This window comes from Pelophylax lessonae (assembly GCF_965119305.1).
Source record: "Pelophylax lessonae genome assembly, chromosome: 7".
In the NCBI taxonomy this organism is placed as follows: domain Eukaryota; kingdom Metazoa; phylum Chordata; class Amphibia; order Anura; family Ranidae; genus Pelophylax; species Pelophylax lessonae.
Genome location: NC_138774.1, coordinates 30,716,579 through 30,732,540, shown reverse-complemented (window position 1 = coordinate 30,732,540; position 15,962 = coordinate 30,716,579). Strand labels below are relative to the sequence as shown.

Here is a 15,962-nt window from a genome sequence, read left to right as displayed (position 1 = left end):
ACAAAATATCCCATAGTTTGTAGACGCTATATCTTTTGCGCAAACCAGTCAATCTACGTTTATTGTGATTATTAATTTTTTATTTTTTTTTAACCAAACATTTGTAGCAGAATACATATTGGCCTAAATTTATGAAGTCGTTTGATTTTTTTTTTTTTTTTTTACATTTTTTTTATTGGATATATTTTATAGCATAAAAAAAAAAATATTGTGTTTGCTGTTTTTTTTTTTTTTTTTTTTTTTTTTTTTTTTTTTAATAGCGCATGAAAACTGCAGAGGTGATCACATACTTCCAAAAGAAAGCTCTATTTGTGGGGGAAAAAAGAACATCAATTTTATTTGGGTACAGTGTCACACAATGGCGCAAATGTCAGTTAAAGTAACTCAGTGCCATGTCACAAAAAAATGGCCTGGTCATCATATGGTTTTGTTTGCGCAAAGTAATAGCGTCTGCAAACTATTTTTTTTTTTTAACTAGTAATGAAAGCGGGACTGTGATTTTTGCGGCAGACAAATTGGACACTAACTGACCAATTTGACACTTCTTAAGAACCAGTGACCCTAATACAGTTAGCAGTGCTAAATGAATATGCACTGTCACTGTACTAATCACACTGGCTGGGAAGGGGTTAACATCAGGGGTGATCAAAGGGTTAACTGTGCCTAGCTAGTGTTTTCTTACTGTGAGGGAGGTGCTTGTACTACGGGAAGGCAAGGATTGGTGCCCCTGCTGTGCAGGGACATGGGATCCATGCCTTCTGTACTGACAGAACAGCGATCTGCCTTGTTTACGTAGGCAGATTGCCGTTCTCCCCCTGTACTGAAGGATTGGCAGGTGGCGGCGGACATTCCGGGAAAGGCACACGTGCGCACCCCAGACCTGAAATCGTCGGATCACGTGCTAGGTTAGTGATCTGGCGCAGAGCGGCCACTCGCCGCAGTATATCTACGGTGGGCAGTCCACAAGTATCATTTTCCTAATCGATGTGCAGCTGTCACATGACCCAGCTCTTTCCCAGCCTGTTTGCAGGGAAACATAAGCAAGAGGAGCTTTTAGTCCTCTGCTGCTTGTCACATGTTCAAAGAAAATAAAAAGCAGCCTTTGGTATTCAGAGTAAAAATAATTACAATAATATAAAAAACCTGTTTGAATCATCTTAGGGTTATATATTAGAAATCAAATCTTTATTAGCAATTTATTTTTTGGCAATAATATGATGTGGGAGGATTTCTGCCAGTCACCGCATGTGTCACGCCCCCTCCAGCCCCTGTCTTAGAATAAGAGGGAGGTGAAATCTCCATCAACCTACATGTAATATCCCGCCCCCATTGAATTTAGCAGGTTAGTGGGCATGGAGGAGGAGGAGGGAGAAAGTGGGCTGACATTTACCATTGTGTATACGCCCACAGGTGTGACTCTATAATCACATAAGCTGCTCAGATGTGATAGGGAAAAAATGCTCATGGTAGAACATACACTGAAAACTGAGCACGTGCAGAGCTGCCAACACTACTCTGCAAAATCCCCAACTGCAGTGGGGACATGGACAGGAGGGGGAGATAGAGAAAAGCAGAATCAACCAAGTTTTTTACAGAAAACTAATCTCCTAGTGACTGAGTGAGTATGAACAGCATGTAATACATGATATTGATAGTTTTTATGATGTGGACTGAGGAGAATTCTGCATTGTGCAGAGCCATGTCATTATTTGGCACCGCTCTTTGCACCCACCACCAGATAAGAAAGAGGACTCGTATCTCATGATCAGTGAACACCTAAAACCGATTTTTAAAGAAAATAAAAAAGGGTGCATGAGTGGTTCACCAAAAGCAAGGGAATTGCAGCAAAGAGGGGGCAGGGGAAAGCTAAGACTTGAACATTGTGCCAAGGCAAAGCATTCTGAGTTATACCAATGTAGATTTTTCCTTTGCAAAGATTCCCTTATGTTCAGGGACATGTGTCTACTGCAAGGCAAACAAGGGGTTTGCTTTGGGCAGCATTTTTCAAGGGGACGGCACCTGTACCGGGATGATGTCTGCAGCTATCGTTTTTTGGAGCTGGCAGTCAACTCTCTTTTTAACAGCAATCAGTGCGGCTTACTAGCCTCTCGGTTGCTATTATAAGCAGTGGGAGGGGACGTTAAACACCCCCCCCCCCCCTCCACCTTCCGTGGCTCTCCCAGGCTCTTCTGTCGCATAGGGAGACTCAAGTGACCAACCGGCGAGATCGGCTGTTCATAACAGTAAACCAGAAACGATGACCCAACATTACTCCTGGTTTACTCAAAAACCATCTGCGACAGTTTTTAAAATTCGAAAGCATTCAAAAACACAGATCTTGGTGTTTTCAATGCTTTTAACTGCAGAGGAGGGATTTGGGGTCTTTTATGGCGCTTTTCCACTGCATTTTAACGGCTCGGTTTGGCGCTTTTCCACTGCATGGTACCGCATGGTATGTGCTAGAACGGTTTGGTACATCGGCGCTTTTCCACTACATGGTACGGCTTAAACAGTACCACCTCGGTTGGGGTTCCAAGCGGGCTGTACCTATACCATATCCCACAATCCTTTTGCATGCAGCCTTGATTGTTTGTCACTACTAGCCACAGATTGGTCAGAAAATCGTTGTAATCCCACCCACTTACTACTTTAGTGAAAAAGCAAACCGAGCCGAGTAGAGCCTATACAGTGCTGAAACGTGCCGACTCGTACCACGCAGTGGAAAAGCAAACTGCGCCGAGCTGGACCACGCCGTGCCGAGTGGAGCCAAGCCGGTACTTGCAGTGGAAAAGTGCCATTAGACCTCAGATCTCTCCATAAAGAGTACCTGTCACTGCCTAGTGCTGTCACAAGAAGGTTTTGGCACTTTTCCACTGCAAGTACCGGCTCGGCTCTACTCGGCCCTGCTCTACTCGGCCCTGCTTGGCCTGGTTTGCTTTTCCACTGCTAGTACCGCATGGTACGGTGTTGGAACGATTCGGTAGGGTACTGTATGGTTTGCTTTTCCACTAAAGTAGTAATAAAGTTAAGTGGGTGGGATAACAGCGGGGTGGGTGGGATTCTCTGACCAATCAGTGGCTAGTAGTGACTGCATGCAAAGGATTGTGGGATATGGTACCGGGTATGGTACCTCTTGGAACCACAATCGAGGTGGTACTGTTTTTGAGAGCCGTACCGTTCGGTTCCATGCAGTGGAAAATCGCCGCCGTACCGTACCGAACCGTACCATGCGGCACCAGCAGTGAAAAAGCACAAAAGCGAGCCGAACTGTTCGGTTCCATGCAGTGGAAAAGCGCCATTTGTTTACATTCCTTGATGTAAACAGCAATAAAAGTGATAAAAAAATTAAGACAACAGTGTAAAAATAAATTAATAATTAAAAAAAAAAATAATAATAATTAAAGTGCCCCCCATCCTCCCCGTGCTTACACGCAAAGGCGAAAACGAGTGTCGGTCCCGCACTCATACAAACAGCGGGTATCCCACACATGAGGTATCACCATGAACGTCAGATCATGGGCAATAGTTCTAGCAGTGGACCTTCTCTGTAAATCTAAAATTGTAACCTGTAAAGGCTTTTAAAACGTCGCCTATGGATAGTAAAATATACACAGTTTGTCGCCATTGCAGGGGCGTGCGCAATTTTAAAGCGGCTGGAATGGGACAAAATTGGATAGTGGGGTGGGGCACCCGATTTTAGTCTTGCCTAGGGCAGTACAAAGCCAAAATACACCACTGCTTACATTGGTAGTCATTGTAGGTGGGAGATCAGTCTGTTATTTCTTGAGGAACCCCTAGCAGCCTCTAGAGCAGGGATCCTCAAACTACGGCCCTCCAGCTGTTGCAGAACTGCACATCCCATGAGGCCTTGTAAAACTCTGACATGCAGAGACATGACTAGGCATGATGGGAATTGTAGTTCTTGAACAACTGGAGGGCCATAGTTTGAAGACCCCTCCTCTAGAGCATTGATGGCGAACCTTGGCACTCCAGATGTTTTGGAACTACATTTCCCGTGATGCTCCACTACAGTGCATGAGCATCATGGGAAATGGAGTTCCAAACCATCTGGGGTGCCAAGGTTCTCCATTACTGCTATAGAAGAACCCTAGTTGAGAGAGCCTGCTTTAAAGTGTATCCAGTTTCTGTATGTAAGAAGTACATTTTCGTATATTTGTCTTCTGACAGAGCATCAGGTTGATGTGCTATCCAGCAGGGAGGGATACCTAAAAACGGGATCTACAAGTAGTACCACCGATAAGGAAGTAAGACGGCGCCCTCGATTTTCAGCCTCCGAAGAATTTGTTCTGGTGACTGAATTGTTAGAACACTACGACAGACTTTTCGGAGAAAGAGCCAGAATTACCCCATTTGCACAGAAAGTTTTAATTTGGCAGAAGGTCCTCAATAATGTGAATTCTGTCGGCATGGTGCAGCGAGGCATAGAGGAGGCCAAGAAACACTGGCATCTTTACAGGCATAGACTAATGGAGAAACTAGCTTCAGTCCGAAAGCACGGTTCCGGACCTGGCCACCCGTTGTTTTTGCAGTTGACGCCATTGGAAAGCAAGGTGGCCAACCTGTTCAAACTGGAGTACATGCTCAGGAGTCCACAACATGTCCTTCAGAGCCAAGGCATCATGGACAAGGCAGGAGAAAAGGGCGGTGTGTGTGTTCAAAATGGAAGCAGCACCGGTGATCAGGGCGTTGGTAGCTATGGGCAGGGCGATTACGCTTACACCAAAGCTCCCCGTAACATCAAATTTTCCTTTGACGAAAACTGTGCTTTGGTACATGAAGCTGTGGGCGTGTGGGACAGTATTATTGGCAAGAATGCAGCTACTACCTCTCAAGCCCGTAAGAACTATCTGTGGGCCAGGATAGTAGAGGCGGTCAATGCAGCAGGAACCCAGCCCCGAAGTCCAGAAAACTGCAAGAAGAGACTAAGGGATATTAAAAGGCGTGTAAAGGCAAAGATGGTGGACCAGCGCAAGTATTTTCAGCGTAACAGCGGTGCTCCTGGCTTGGAGTTACAGTACCTGTCGTATGAGGAAGAATTAATGCACGTCATTGGCCCAGATACTGTTCGGCCGATTGATGGCCATGTAGACACCGATCGAGAACCACGTAAGTCCAGTTTTATTTCTTGAATGTTTTTCTGCTACGGACTCGTTTTTTTATTGTGTCATGATTAAACCTGCTTTTGTAACCTTGTAGCATCTTTTTTTACCACATGCAAGATGCAATTGGTAGATTTACTAAAGGCGTAATTTTTTTTTGTTGGCTTAAACGGACTCTGTCACTTAGTTTAAGAGCCAGTTCACATTAGCGCGACTTGTCAGGCGACTTGTCAGCCTGACAAGTCGCGCTCCCTCTCGGTCCATTGACCGCTACAGGACCCATTCTAATAGGAGCGACACAAGTCGCTCCGACTTAGAAAAAGGGTCCTGTACTACTTCGGGGCGACCTCGGAGCGACTTGCATAGACTTCCATTATGTGAAGTCCCTGCAAGTTGCTCCGAAGTCGTGGTGCATGGTAATGCACAAGTCGCCCCCGAAGTAGTAAGGAGTCGTGTCGCCTTAGGGCTCTTTCACACGGTCCGTAGGCGGATCCGTGTTGCTCAGCGGGGATCGATCCACGATCCCCGCTGAGCCGGGCGGATGACAGCTCCGTCTCCGCTAGCAGAGCGGAGAGGGAGGTGTCTCAGCCCCCGCTGCCCTCTATGGGGGATCGGATGAGAGCGGACCGCTTGTCCGCTCTCATCAGATCCCATCCGATTACTGAACGGATGGAAAAATAGGGTTTCCATCCGTCCAGATTTCAAGCACAGGATCGGATGCGGATGGCAGCGGGTGTCAGCGGAGGTGTCTCAGCTGACACCCACTGCCCCATAGAGCTGCATGGAGGATCCGATCAGATCCGCCTAAAAAACTGACAGGCGGATCTGATCGGACCGCCCGTGTGAAAGAGCCCTTAGTGTGAACCAACTCTAAGTGATACTAAAGGCCCCTTATTTTTCTCTAACAAACATGTTATACTTACCTGTTGCTGTGCCATGGTATTACACAGAGCAGTCCCGAACCTCCCCTTCTCTGGTCCCCTGCCAGCGCTCCCTCCCCCCCCCCCCTCCCGGATATGCACCCTCATAGCAAGCTGGGTGTTATGGGGGCACTTGTGCTTGCTCACTCCCAAGCTGCTCTCAAGTCTATGAACACACAGAGCGTGGCTCAGCCCCATCCCCCACTCCCTTCTCACTGGCCATTGGCTCCCGCTGTTATCTCTGAGCCAATGAGGAGGGAGAGAGCCAGAAGAGTCGCTGCTCTCATGCACATCGCTGGATTTAAATCGGCTCAGGTAAGTATAAGGGGAGGGCTGGGGAGGGGCTGCTGCACACAGAAGGCTTTTACCTTAAAGAGGAAGTAAACCCTCTGAAAAAAAATTAGAAAAAACTGTAAAGACGAAGGCATAATGAGCTAGTATGCATCGCATACTAGCTCATTATGAAGTACTTACCTTAAAATGAAGCCCCCGCAGTGCCGCCCGCTCAGCGACAGGACGGCCCACATGTTCGGCCATCCTGGTTCGCACGTGGGAGCCGCCGTTCAGGGGTGGCCGTTCCTTCAGAGCACATGTGCTGATGACGTCATCGGCTGCATGTACTGTAAATATCTCCTAAACGGTGCAAGTTTAGGAGATATTTAGAGCACCTATAGGTAAGCATTAATATAGGCTTACCTATAGGTAAAAGTCTTTAAAGTGGGTTTACAACCACTTTAATGCACAGAATGAAGAAGGAAGAAGCTAAATAGACGCCTATCTCTCCAATCATGGCTCTTTTGCAGAGCACCGGTCTTTTCACATTTGACACTTCCAGAAAGTGTCAGATGCTTCTATCCCCTCCATTTTCTGTAGTTAAAGTGGAGTTCAACCCAGGACCATCCCCCCCCCCCCACCTGCTTGTTTTTGGATATATAAAATATATTTTTCTATTTGTTATGTACCTTTTCTAGTGTACATACATAGCTGTACTTCGTTCCTAATCCCGCCGCAACGAGGTACGTCATTTCCTGCATCTGCATCAGCCCCTCCTCCTTCCCCCTGCTGCCTTCTGGGACCTGTGTGTGTCTCAGAAGACAATGGGGCCATTCAGAAAGCGAAGCGCAACTCGTGCATGCACAGTAGGAATCGGACTGTGAGGCCTGAAGGATTCACTGCCGATTTCCCTTAGTTGCAATGGCAGGGAGTGCACCCGAGCCGATGGACGAATCCACTTCAGGGGGCTGACATGGTGGGTTCTCTGGACAGGTAAGTGTTCTTATATTTAAAGTCAGCAGCCACAGTATTTGTAGCTGCTGACTTTTACATATTTTTTAAGGCTGGAACTCCTCTTTAATTCCATTGCCTTTGTGTAACTACAGAACACAGCAGTGACACATCGGAGCTGCAATGCGCGGCGGAGAACACATGAATCTCGCACACCTGAAAGTGTTGAATGTGAGCATTCCTAAGTCAGCCATAACACTCAGCAGTACAGGAGAGTATAGAGCCTCTTCTTTCGCAGGTACTGCTTTATCAACATTGTTTTAACCAACCAACAGAGTCACTATAATGGGTAGAAGTGGGTAGAAGGTACTCCTTTCTGGTGTTGCACTTAAGGACAATGCTAAGAACATAGGAGCCTCTCGCACATCCTAGGACCAGGCTTCTGCCCAACCTGAGAGTAACCTCTGCCCCGTGTGACTTCCCTTCAGCTGCCAAATTGCAGAACATCAGTGGGCAGTCAAGGCTCCAGGATCTGTCCGGTGAGTGGTGGTGCTTAGTGTCAGAAGGAATGAGGGTAGAACAGCCTTAGGGATTGGGATGCAAGTGAGCGACACTGGTATTTATTTAAAGATGAAGACACCACAAGGTGCCTGCACTTTTGCAACAATTATAATATTTTGAGGTGACATTTAATTTGTGCAAGAGTCCTGTTTTAAGAAAAGCTGCACCCCTATCTGCTAAGTCCTACGCCTTGCTTTATCAGTATCATGGCTGGGGTAGATGGCTATACTTGCACTTTAAGTATGGAGAAATGTGTATAAACCATCATTCATTCCCACATGAAAGGAGAGGGACAGTTCATAAATGACCTTGGTTAGCCTGTAGCCACCAGTCATACACATAAATGTAGCAGCACATCGATGGACTTTATATCGTTCATCAGTGGTTGCTGTCAGTGACCGTTCTCAGCACAAAACACTAAAGGCGACTGCTAGCGGTGGGTATAAAGTTATTTTTTCCAATGGGTTGGTCCGGCTCCCATTATAACTAATGAAAAAAGGTCACCGCTCCAGGTGAGCATATAGACAGACAGCCCCCCATACACCTGCGGGTGCTGGTCTGATCTGTGATCTCAGCAATAGATATAGAAAGATGAAAGGCTGACCACACTCCCAACGATGTAACAGATAAACAAAGTTTGGTTGAAGTCTTCAGAACATAAAATACAAGCACCACGGCTCCAAAACAATGGACAGAGGACAGTTAATGCGTTTCACATGGAATGTGCTTACTCATAACTGTCCTCTGTCCTTTTTTTTTTTTTTTTTGGCTGTGGTGCTTGTATTTTAACCGCTTGGCGCCGGCCGCACGTAAATTTGCAGCCTCTTGGCTGGTGGGCCTTGGTGCTGAGCAGTGGGCCTTTGCGTGAATTTATGCAAATCGAGCTGTGCCGAGAGTGCGTGCCCTGCGTGCTCCGGCAGAGTTACAGGCAGCTAACGGAAAGTTCCTGATCACTGTTTGCGAATGGGAGCTTTCTGACCATGTGACCGCTATGACATCCAATCACAGCGGCCACATGATCATAGACACTGCCCCACCTCCCGACAACCTAAATCTCTTAAAGGGCCGGGAGGTGCCCCCATCGCCAGCACAGCGACCTGCCCCCCCACCCCAGGAGATGGACCAGACCACCCATACAAACCCAGCATAAGTAAAGGCAGGGGGTAGGATGGGGGGGGGGGGCAGATGAAGGGGGATGCCTGACGGGAAGGAGGGGAACCCGGGGTCCGACCGTCCCAAGGAGGGGTCCACGTCCACCCCAAAACCCTCCAGGGGGAGAGGGGAGACAGCTACTCACCATACCAGGAACCAGACGGGCACTGCTCCGGACCAGGAACCAGGTGGGCAGTGCTCCGGATGGAACCTCTCGCCATTGAAATGGGGGGCTGGCAGCCAGGAGGAACGTGAGGCCTTTAGAGGAACGCCACCTCGCGAGCCGTTTAACTCGCAGGCCAGCCCCCGTCCGGTGGGGCCATGTCGCGGCCAACCTAGCGTGGAGCTGAGGTCTGCACGCGCTCGCTAGCCAGACTGGGGTGACCACTGGATCTAGATAATCTAGGCCATAACCCAGTCAGATTGTAGATCTCTTAAATCAAGTCAATTGGTTGAGTGCTGGCTCTCCCTTCTACTAATTATTGATGGTATTGCTGCTAGCCATGCACTCCCGACAAAGGAAACTAAAGGGTGTGGTGCTGGATGGATTTGTTCCATGGTACCCTGATCGCAGTAATCACATGATCAGAAAGCCCAGGAAATGCCTCCAGCGTAAAGCTAGGCTTGGCGGTAAGAGATTAATAAAATTTATGCCACAAAGGCCACAAATTCTAAAACTTTTTTTAAAAAAACTTTTTTGTTTGATTTTTAACTTTTTGCAGGTATCATTAATTATCCCCAACCAGCGCTTATGGGGTTCTCCTCTCCTGCCACCATTATGCAGAAAAAAGAAGGTAGGAGAAAAACTGTATTTTAAGTAGGAACACTGTTACCTTCTGCAAAAGCTTACTGAATTTTTTTTCTTGTTCCTTTTTTTTTTTTTTTATTTTGTTTGTTTTTTTTTTATTTTGTTTTGTTCACTTATATCTATTTCCCTTAAAAGGGGTCTTTAGGTAGAAATGGGTGAAGTGGTTGTTATGCCTTCGTACTGACTGACCTTACTTCATAAGGTCTTTCTTAACTTCCAACAGGCAGATCTGAGCCTGAAGACACCTGTGACGGTGAAGACTTCTGGAACCATTCATCGTGTAAGTATTATGCATTATTATTATTATGTGTACTAGCACATTATGAAAGATTTACCCTAAAATGAAGCCCTCCAGCGCTGCACTTTCCCTGCTGCAGAGCCCTCCATCTTCATCCGGTCTTCCTTCCAGGTTCACGGGCTGCGGCTGCTTGAATGGCCCTATCGAGATGACGTCGCTCCCGCTCATGCGCCTGGGAGTCAGGGCCATTGCATACAGCTCTAAAGGAACAGCATGAGTATACCGGTGACGTCACCAGCTGCTGCTGCTAGAATAGATAAAGCTTACCTGTAGGTAAAAATTAAAAAGAGAGTTTACAACCACTTTAATGCAGATAGCCATGTGGCTGCAAATCGATCCATATAGCATGGGGTTAAAGGTCTTTTACCCAATGCATTCTCTGCATTAAAGGATAAGTCCGCCTAAAACAAAAATCCCTGCATCTATAGACATCCATGATCTAACATTAACCTATCTAGCACTGTAAAGAAGAAATCCGTATACTTACCTTTTTTGAAGCCGATTCGACCCGGTCTCCAGCGGCGGAAGCTCTGCAGAGGACACAGCCGACAAGGTATGTGAAAATGAATGGGAAGTGACATTACCCATAGAGTTATTATTGGGCTTCCGTTGTCGGCTGTGCCCTGCCCTCTGCACCCACCTCCACCTTAGCGAAGCCACAGCTGACAGCTCTGTGTGGGATCGGGTCGTATTGGCTTCAAAAAAGGTAAATACACTGATTTCTTCTTTACAGGGCTAGATAGGTTAGTGTTAGATCGTGAAGGTCTGTAGATGCAGGGATTTTAGTGTTAAGGTGGACTTTAAAAGCCTTTAAAGCGGAGTTCCACCCATGTTTTAAACGTTTTAGAAATTGCTGGCATTCCTCAATTAAAAACAGCATTGCCGACTTTTTTCCTTGATTGGCTTACCTTGTTGCTAGGGGGTAAGCAATTTTCTTCCTCCTTCGGCACCGCGGCGAGCTTCGTCACTTCCTGTGGCGCACAGGCTCCTGGGAGATGTGCGTCATCCAATTTTAATACAGAGCGGACAGCTTACTGACAGGAGGCGGGGCTGAGGCAGGACGGAGTTGCCGCCGCTTCATCGGGTTCTTACAGGGGGCGGGGCGGATGGAAGAGCTGAGAGGAGGCGGGACGGAGGTGGAGGAAAATTTTAATACAGAGCGTACAGCCGAGAGAAGGCGCGTCTTTGGGTCCTTACAGGGGGCGGGGCTGGGCGGATGGGAGAGCTGAGAGGAGGCGGGGACGGAACTGGAGAAAAATTGTAAGAGAGGAGAGCTGACTGAGAGGAGGTGGGACAGAGGTGCGGCCATGTCAGTAATGCAGGGCTTCTAGCCATTAAAAGCTAGAAGCTGTGCATTACTGACACGGCCGCACCTCCATCCCACCTCAGCCCCGCCTCCTCTCAGTCAGCTGTCCGCTCTGTCTTAAACTTTTCCTCGACCCTCGAGTATGTCTTCTGACTCTGGTAAACCAGCAGCACCTAGTCCCGGAAGAAGATACATGTGGGCTTCACATGCCCACATCTAAGATGGGATCCCGCTGCAGAAGAAATATAAAGTTAGTTTGTTAAAAAAAATTACCGTATGTATAACACAGCACACAATGATATATTTCGTTAATATAAAATAGATTTCATGGATTAAAAAGAATATCTCTGGGGTTTAAAAAAAAAAAAAATTGGCTGGAACTCTGCTTTAACCTCCCTGGCGGTATTCCCGAGTGTGGCTCGGGTTTATTTTATGTACCGAAAGCGCTAACCCCTGAGCCACTCTCGGGATTACCCCAGAACGTTACTCCTCTTCCCTGCGCTCCCCTGACTTTGTGTCCTGTGCTATCACCCACTGCCCCGCCTCCTACTCCCAAGAGCTAGTTTTGCAGGGGCAGTTCTGCATTTGTAGTATTCCTGGATGCTTTTACATGAGCCAAAAGTGGTATAGGGCACTGTGCAAATCTCTTATCAAACTGAAAGTTTAGGAGCAATGTGATAGTGCCACAGTGGCAAAAAAGTATGAAAATCAACCTAAGGATAACAAATGTTTTATATAAAATTTGAATTGAAGCCTAGTTCAGCATAGTAGGGAGAGGTACTGAGCAAGTCTTTAGTTTGCCCTGAGCTCAGAAAGCTGACAGTCTATTTGACACACTACTACAGCTACAGTAGCCAGGAGTGTGTGTAGAAGTTGTTCCTGCCACCGATGTATGGCTTAAGGTCACTGGCAGTAAGAAGTTTGCCAATGAAATTACATAAACGACAAGCTTTTTGCATACAAAAGTGATTCTAAACACACATTAAATTTACATTCTTCCTTCTCTTTCTGTATGTGTACAATGGCACTGTAATTATTTCAACAAGTACCTTTTTCCTAATCGATATACAGCTGTCACATGACCCAGATCTTTCCCAGCCTGTCTGCAGGGAAACCTAAGCAGGAGGAGCTTCTAGTCCTCAGCTGCTGGTCACATATTAAAAATAGAAAAAACAGCCTTTGGAATACAGAGTAAAAATAAATAAAGTTGTTTGTATTTAGCTGGTTAGTGGGCATGGAGGAGGAGGGAGGGAGTGGGTTGTCATTTACCATAGTGTGTACGCCCACATGTTACATCATTGGTGAGGTTGAAAAAAAGACACCAGTCCATCCAGTTCAAAATATGATGAGTGTGTGTATGTTGTAGTCGTTAAGGTGCCCAATTAATAGTTTTTTTTTTGTTTTTTTTTAAACTATGGACCTTTGCTGATAGCACTGCCTGTGGAAGAGAATTCCACATCCTTACTGCTCTGACAGTAAAGATCCCTCTACGCCAGTGGTTCTCAACTCTTGTCTTTAGGACCCACTAACTGGCCAGATTTTAAGTATTACCTTGGGGAGATGCAGAGTAGAATACTGCTATCACTTAGCAGCAAATGATATCACCTGTGATGTATTTTAGTTATCTTGCAAACCTGGTCTGTTGGTGGGTCCCGAGGACAGGAGTTGAGAACCACTGCTCTACGCAGTTTAAGGGTAAACCACTTCTCTTTCAATTTCACTGAATGGCCACGTGCCTTTTTAAATTCCCTTTCACTGAATAGTGTGTTCCCTACGCTAGGGTCGCCAGTACGGTATTTGTACTTCGCTATCATATCCTCTCTCAAGCATCTCTCCAGAGAGAATACATTCAGTGCTTGTAGTCTTTCCCCATAGCGGAGATCCCTTAGTCCCTTTTGTTGCCCTTCTCTGGAATATCTCCAGTTCCAGCACATCCTTCCTGAGGACTGGTGCCTAGAACTGGAGGGCATACTCAAGATGCGGCCAGGTTCTACCATGTTACATAGTTACATAGTAGGTGAGGTTGAATAAAGACAATAGTCCATCCAGTTCAACCTGTGTAGGTGTGTGTGGCCATAATCATCTCACATAGCCCTGAATGTTCTGATCCTTGAGATGTACGTCTAAGTCTTTTGAAAGCCACCATACTTCCCGCAGAAACCACCTCTTGTGGTAGAGAATTCCACAATCTTGTAGCTCTAACAGTAAAGAACCCCCCACGTTGCCTGAGGTTAAAACGCTTCTCCTCTAATCGCAATGTATGTGTGACTCTGTAGTCACATTGGCAAGGAAATGCTCAGCATAGAAACTCACTGAACACTGAGCATGTGCACCAGCCCCCACCACTGCTCTGCAGAATCTCAAACTGCATTGGAGACATGGACAGGAGAGGGAGATAGAAAGCAGCAGGATCAACCAGGTTTTTTGCAAAATACAGAAAATATGTCCCATAGTGACTGAGTGAATATGAACAACATGTAATACACCATTTGTTCATTGTTTTTTTTTATGTTTTGGGTTTAGTTAAACTTTAACAATGGGTAATATGGTATAAGACTCTACTATTGTTTAGTTTATGAAAGACAGAAAAGACATCAAGCATTTTCAGAAAGAGGCCTACAATGACACCATCTGTTTCAGTGCGGTTTTCCTTTCATAGCTAATGTGGTACTGAAACAATGCAGACATATGCATCTCACCAAGGTTTGCAGAGTGGTGTTTTAAGAAAAAATGACATTAGCCAATACACAATAGCTCAAAAATAAAATAATATATCGTATTTTATTTTTTTAATTTCCGGCATCATGTCATTGGTAAAGTAGTTTTTTGAATATCTTTTGTTATTATATTTTTCTTATGTTTAGTTGATATGGCAGAAGAAGAAGAGGAGGAAGATGATAAAGAGATGGTCGTAAAGACAGAGCCTATCGATTACAGTGCTGATGCAGTTCCACCTCCTGCACAACCATTCCCTGTTGTTGTCCAGCCTGTTCCCGTTACTACCCAACTTCCCTTTCCTTCTCAGCTTCCTGTTCCTCCTCAACATCAACCAGTTTCTACCAAATCTATTGTCGATACAGCCAATCCTTCTTTTGTTCCTGCTAAGCATCCACCAGTCGTTACCAAGCCTCCTCCCACCGGTACTAAGCCAGTCTCTCTTCCTAACAAGCCACTTTCCTTTCCCGTCAAACCTCCACCCGTTACCCATCAGCCTCCCCCTGCAGCTAACACTATGGGGAATCAGCCAAACATGGCCAACGCGGGAGCTTTTAATAAGGTATTGGGGTCATTTCATTCAGTCCAACATAACTATCACCGATCCCAAAGGCACCAGATGCATGTGATCCACATGGACCTGTTACATCTCGGCATGGGTCTCCAACAACTGACTAAAAACATCAAAGTCAACAACCATGTCCGGTCCACCGCAAGGTCGAGGGAACTTAGGCTGAAACAAAAAGACATGGAGGACCAGAGACAGTACAAAATGGAAAAGTTATGTTTGCTACAAAAACATCATGAGGAAAAGCAGAAGCTGTTACAGAAACACTTTGAGAGGAAGGAGAAACTCATACAGGAAAACAACCAGCTTCTAAAGAGTATTTTACAGCAGTTGTCCGATTCATCTGGGCAATTGCCAGAAGGTTCTTCACAAGCTGCACCTCAAGAGGGTACACAGTTGTCAACCACAATGCAGCCAGTGAATGATAGGGAACCTTCACCTTCTCCGACCTCAGTCCGGAATTTCCCAAATAAAAGTGGCAGGACAAGAGGTGGTAAAGGGAGAGGAGGAACGTAGATAAAACTATGTCTGTTTAAGGTTCTCGCTTATCTAGGTCATGGTACAGCTAGTAGTACTTAGTCACATCCAACTGAACTTGTGCTGTAATGTTGAAGATCTTTTTTTAGTTTCTCCAAGCTACTTCTGCAGTTCCAATGAGTTTCAGAAGCATATGACCGTATTTATATCGATATAATGCTGGGGTATCCCTCTGACAATTATAAGAGCTTGAAAAGGAGCTTGGAGAACATATGAAACATCTTCAACATTACAGAACTGGTCTAGTTGAATGTGACTTATTATTACTAGGTAGAGAATACTATACATTCCTACATGTCACCCTCCCTATTCTTTTGAAAGACTATACTGCACTAACTTTTAGGATACTGTTTGTCATAACCTAATTTTTTGTACCCTTTAATAGAACCTAATTAGTTTAATCCCCAGTTCACAGATTCCTATAACAGACTTAGAGCGTATGTCTGGGCAGAATAAAAATGAAACGCATTCCGAAGATATCTGCGAAACATGCACATATCTCCATTGTGACGAGAGCCTTGCTCGGTCGCTTCCGCTCTCCCGACACTCCTCTGTTTCTAGTGAGTCAGCTTGCAGATCGCAACGTTACGTAGTTACATAGTTAGTGAGGCTGAAAAAAGACACAAGTCCATCCAGTTCAACCTATGATGAACGTCTGATGGTTCGGTCAACCAAGGCTCCGGGATCCGAACTACAGCTATGTGCCGTTCGTAATCCATTAGAACAAACACCAGGCAGGCTGTATGTAAGTTC

General features: G+C 45.9%; 1 protein-coding gene across 3 annotated transcripts in view; it reads left to right on the top strand.

Annotated features, from left to right (window-relative positions):
* Positions 1-15,246, top strand: part of LOC309559330 (uncharacterized protein) — a 40,394-nt gene extending 25,148 nt beyond the window's left edge. For 2 of the 3 annotated variants that reach the window (XM_082262561.1, XM_082262559.1), the window contains 4 exons: positions 4,189-5,127; positions 9,700-9,771; positions 10,009-10,065; positions 14,254-15,246. In XM_082262561.1, the coding sequence (XP_082118687.1) occupies positions 4,189-5,127; positions 9,700-9,771; positions 10,009-10,065; positions 14,254-15,188 (2,003 nt within the window). In that variant the 3' untranslated portion in view covers positions 15,189-15,246. The remainder of the gene's footprint in view (positions 1-4,188; positions 5,128-9,699; positions 9,772-10,008; positions 10,066-14,253) is intronic. The other variant, XM_082262560.1, reaches the window with a different exon arrangement.
* Positions 15,247-15,962: the final 716 nt, after the last annotated feature.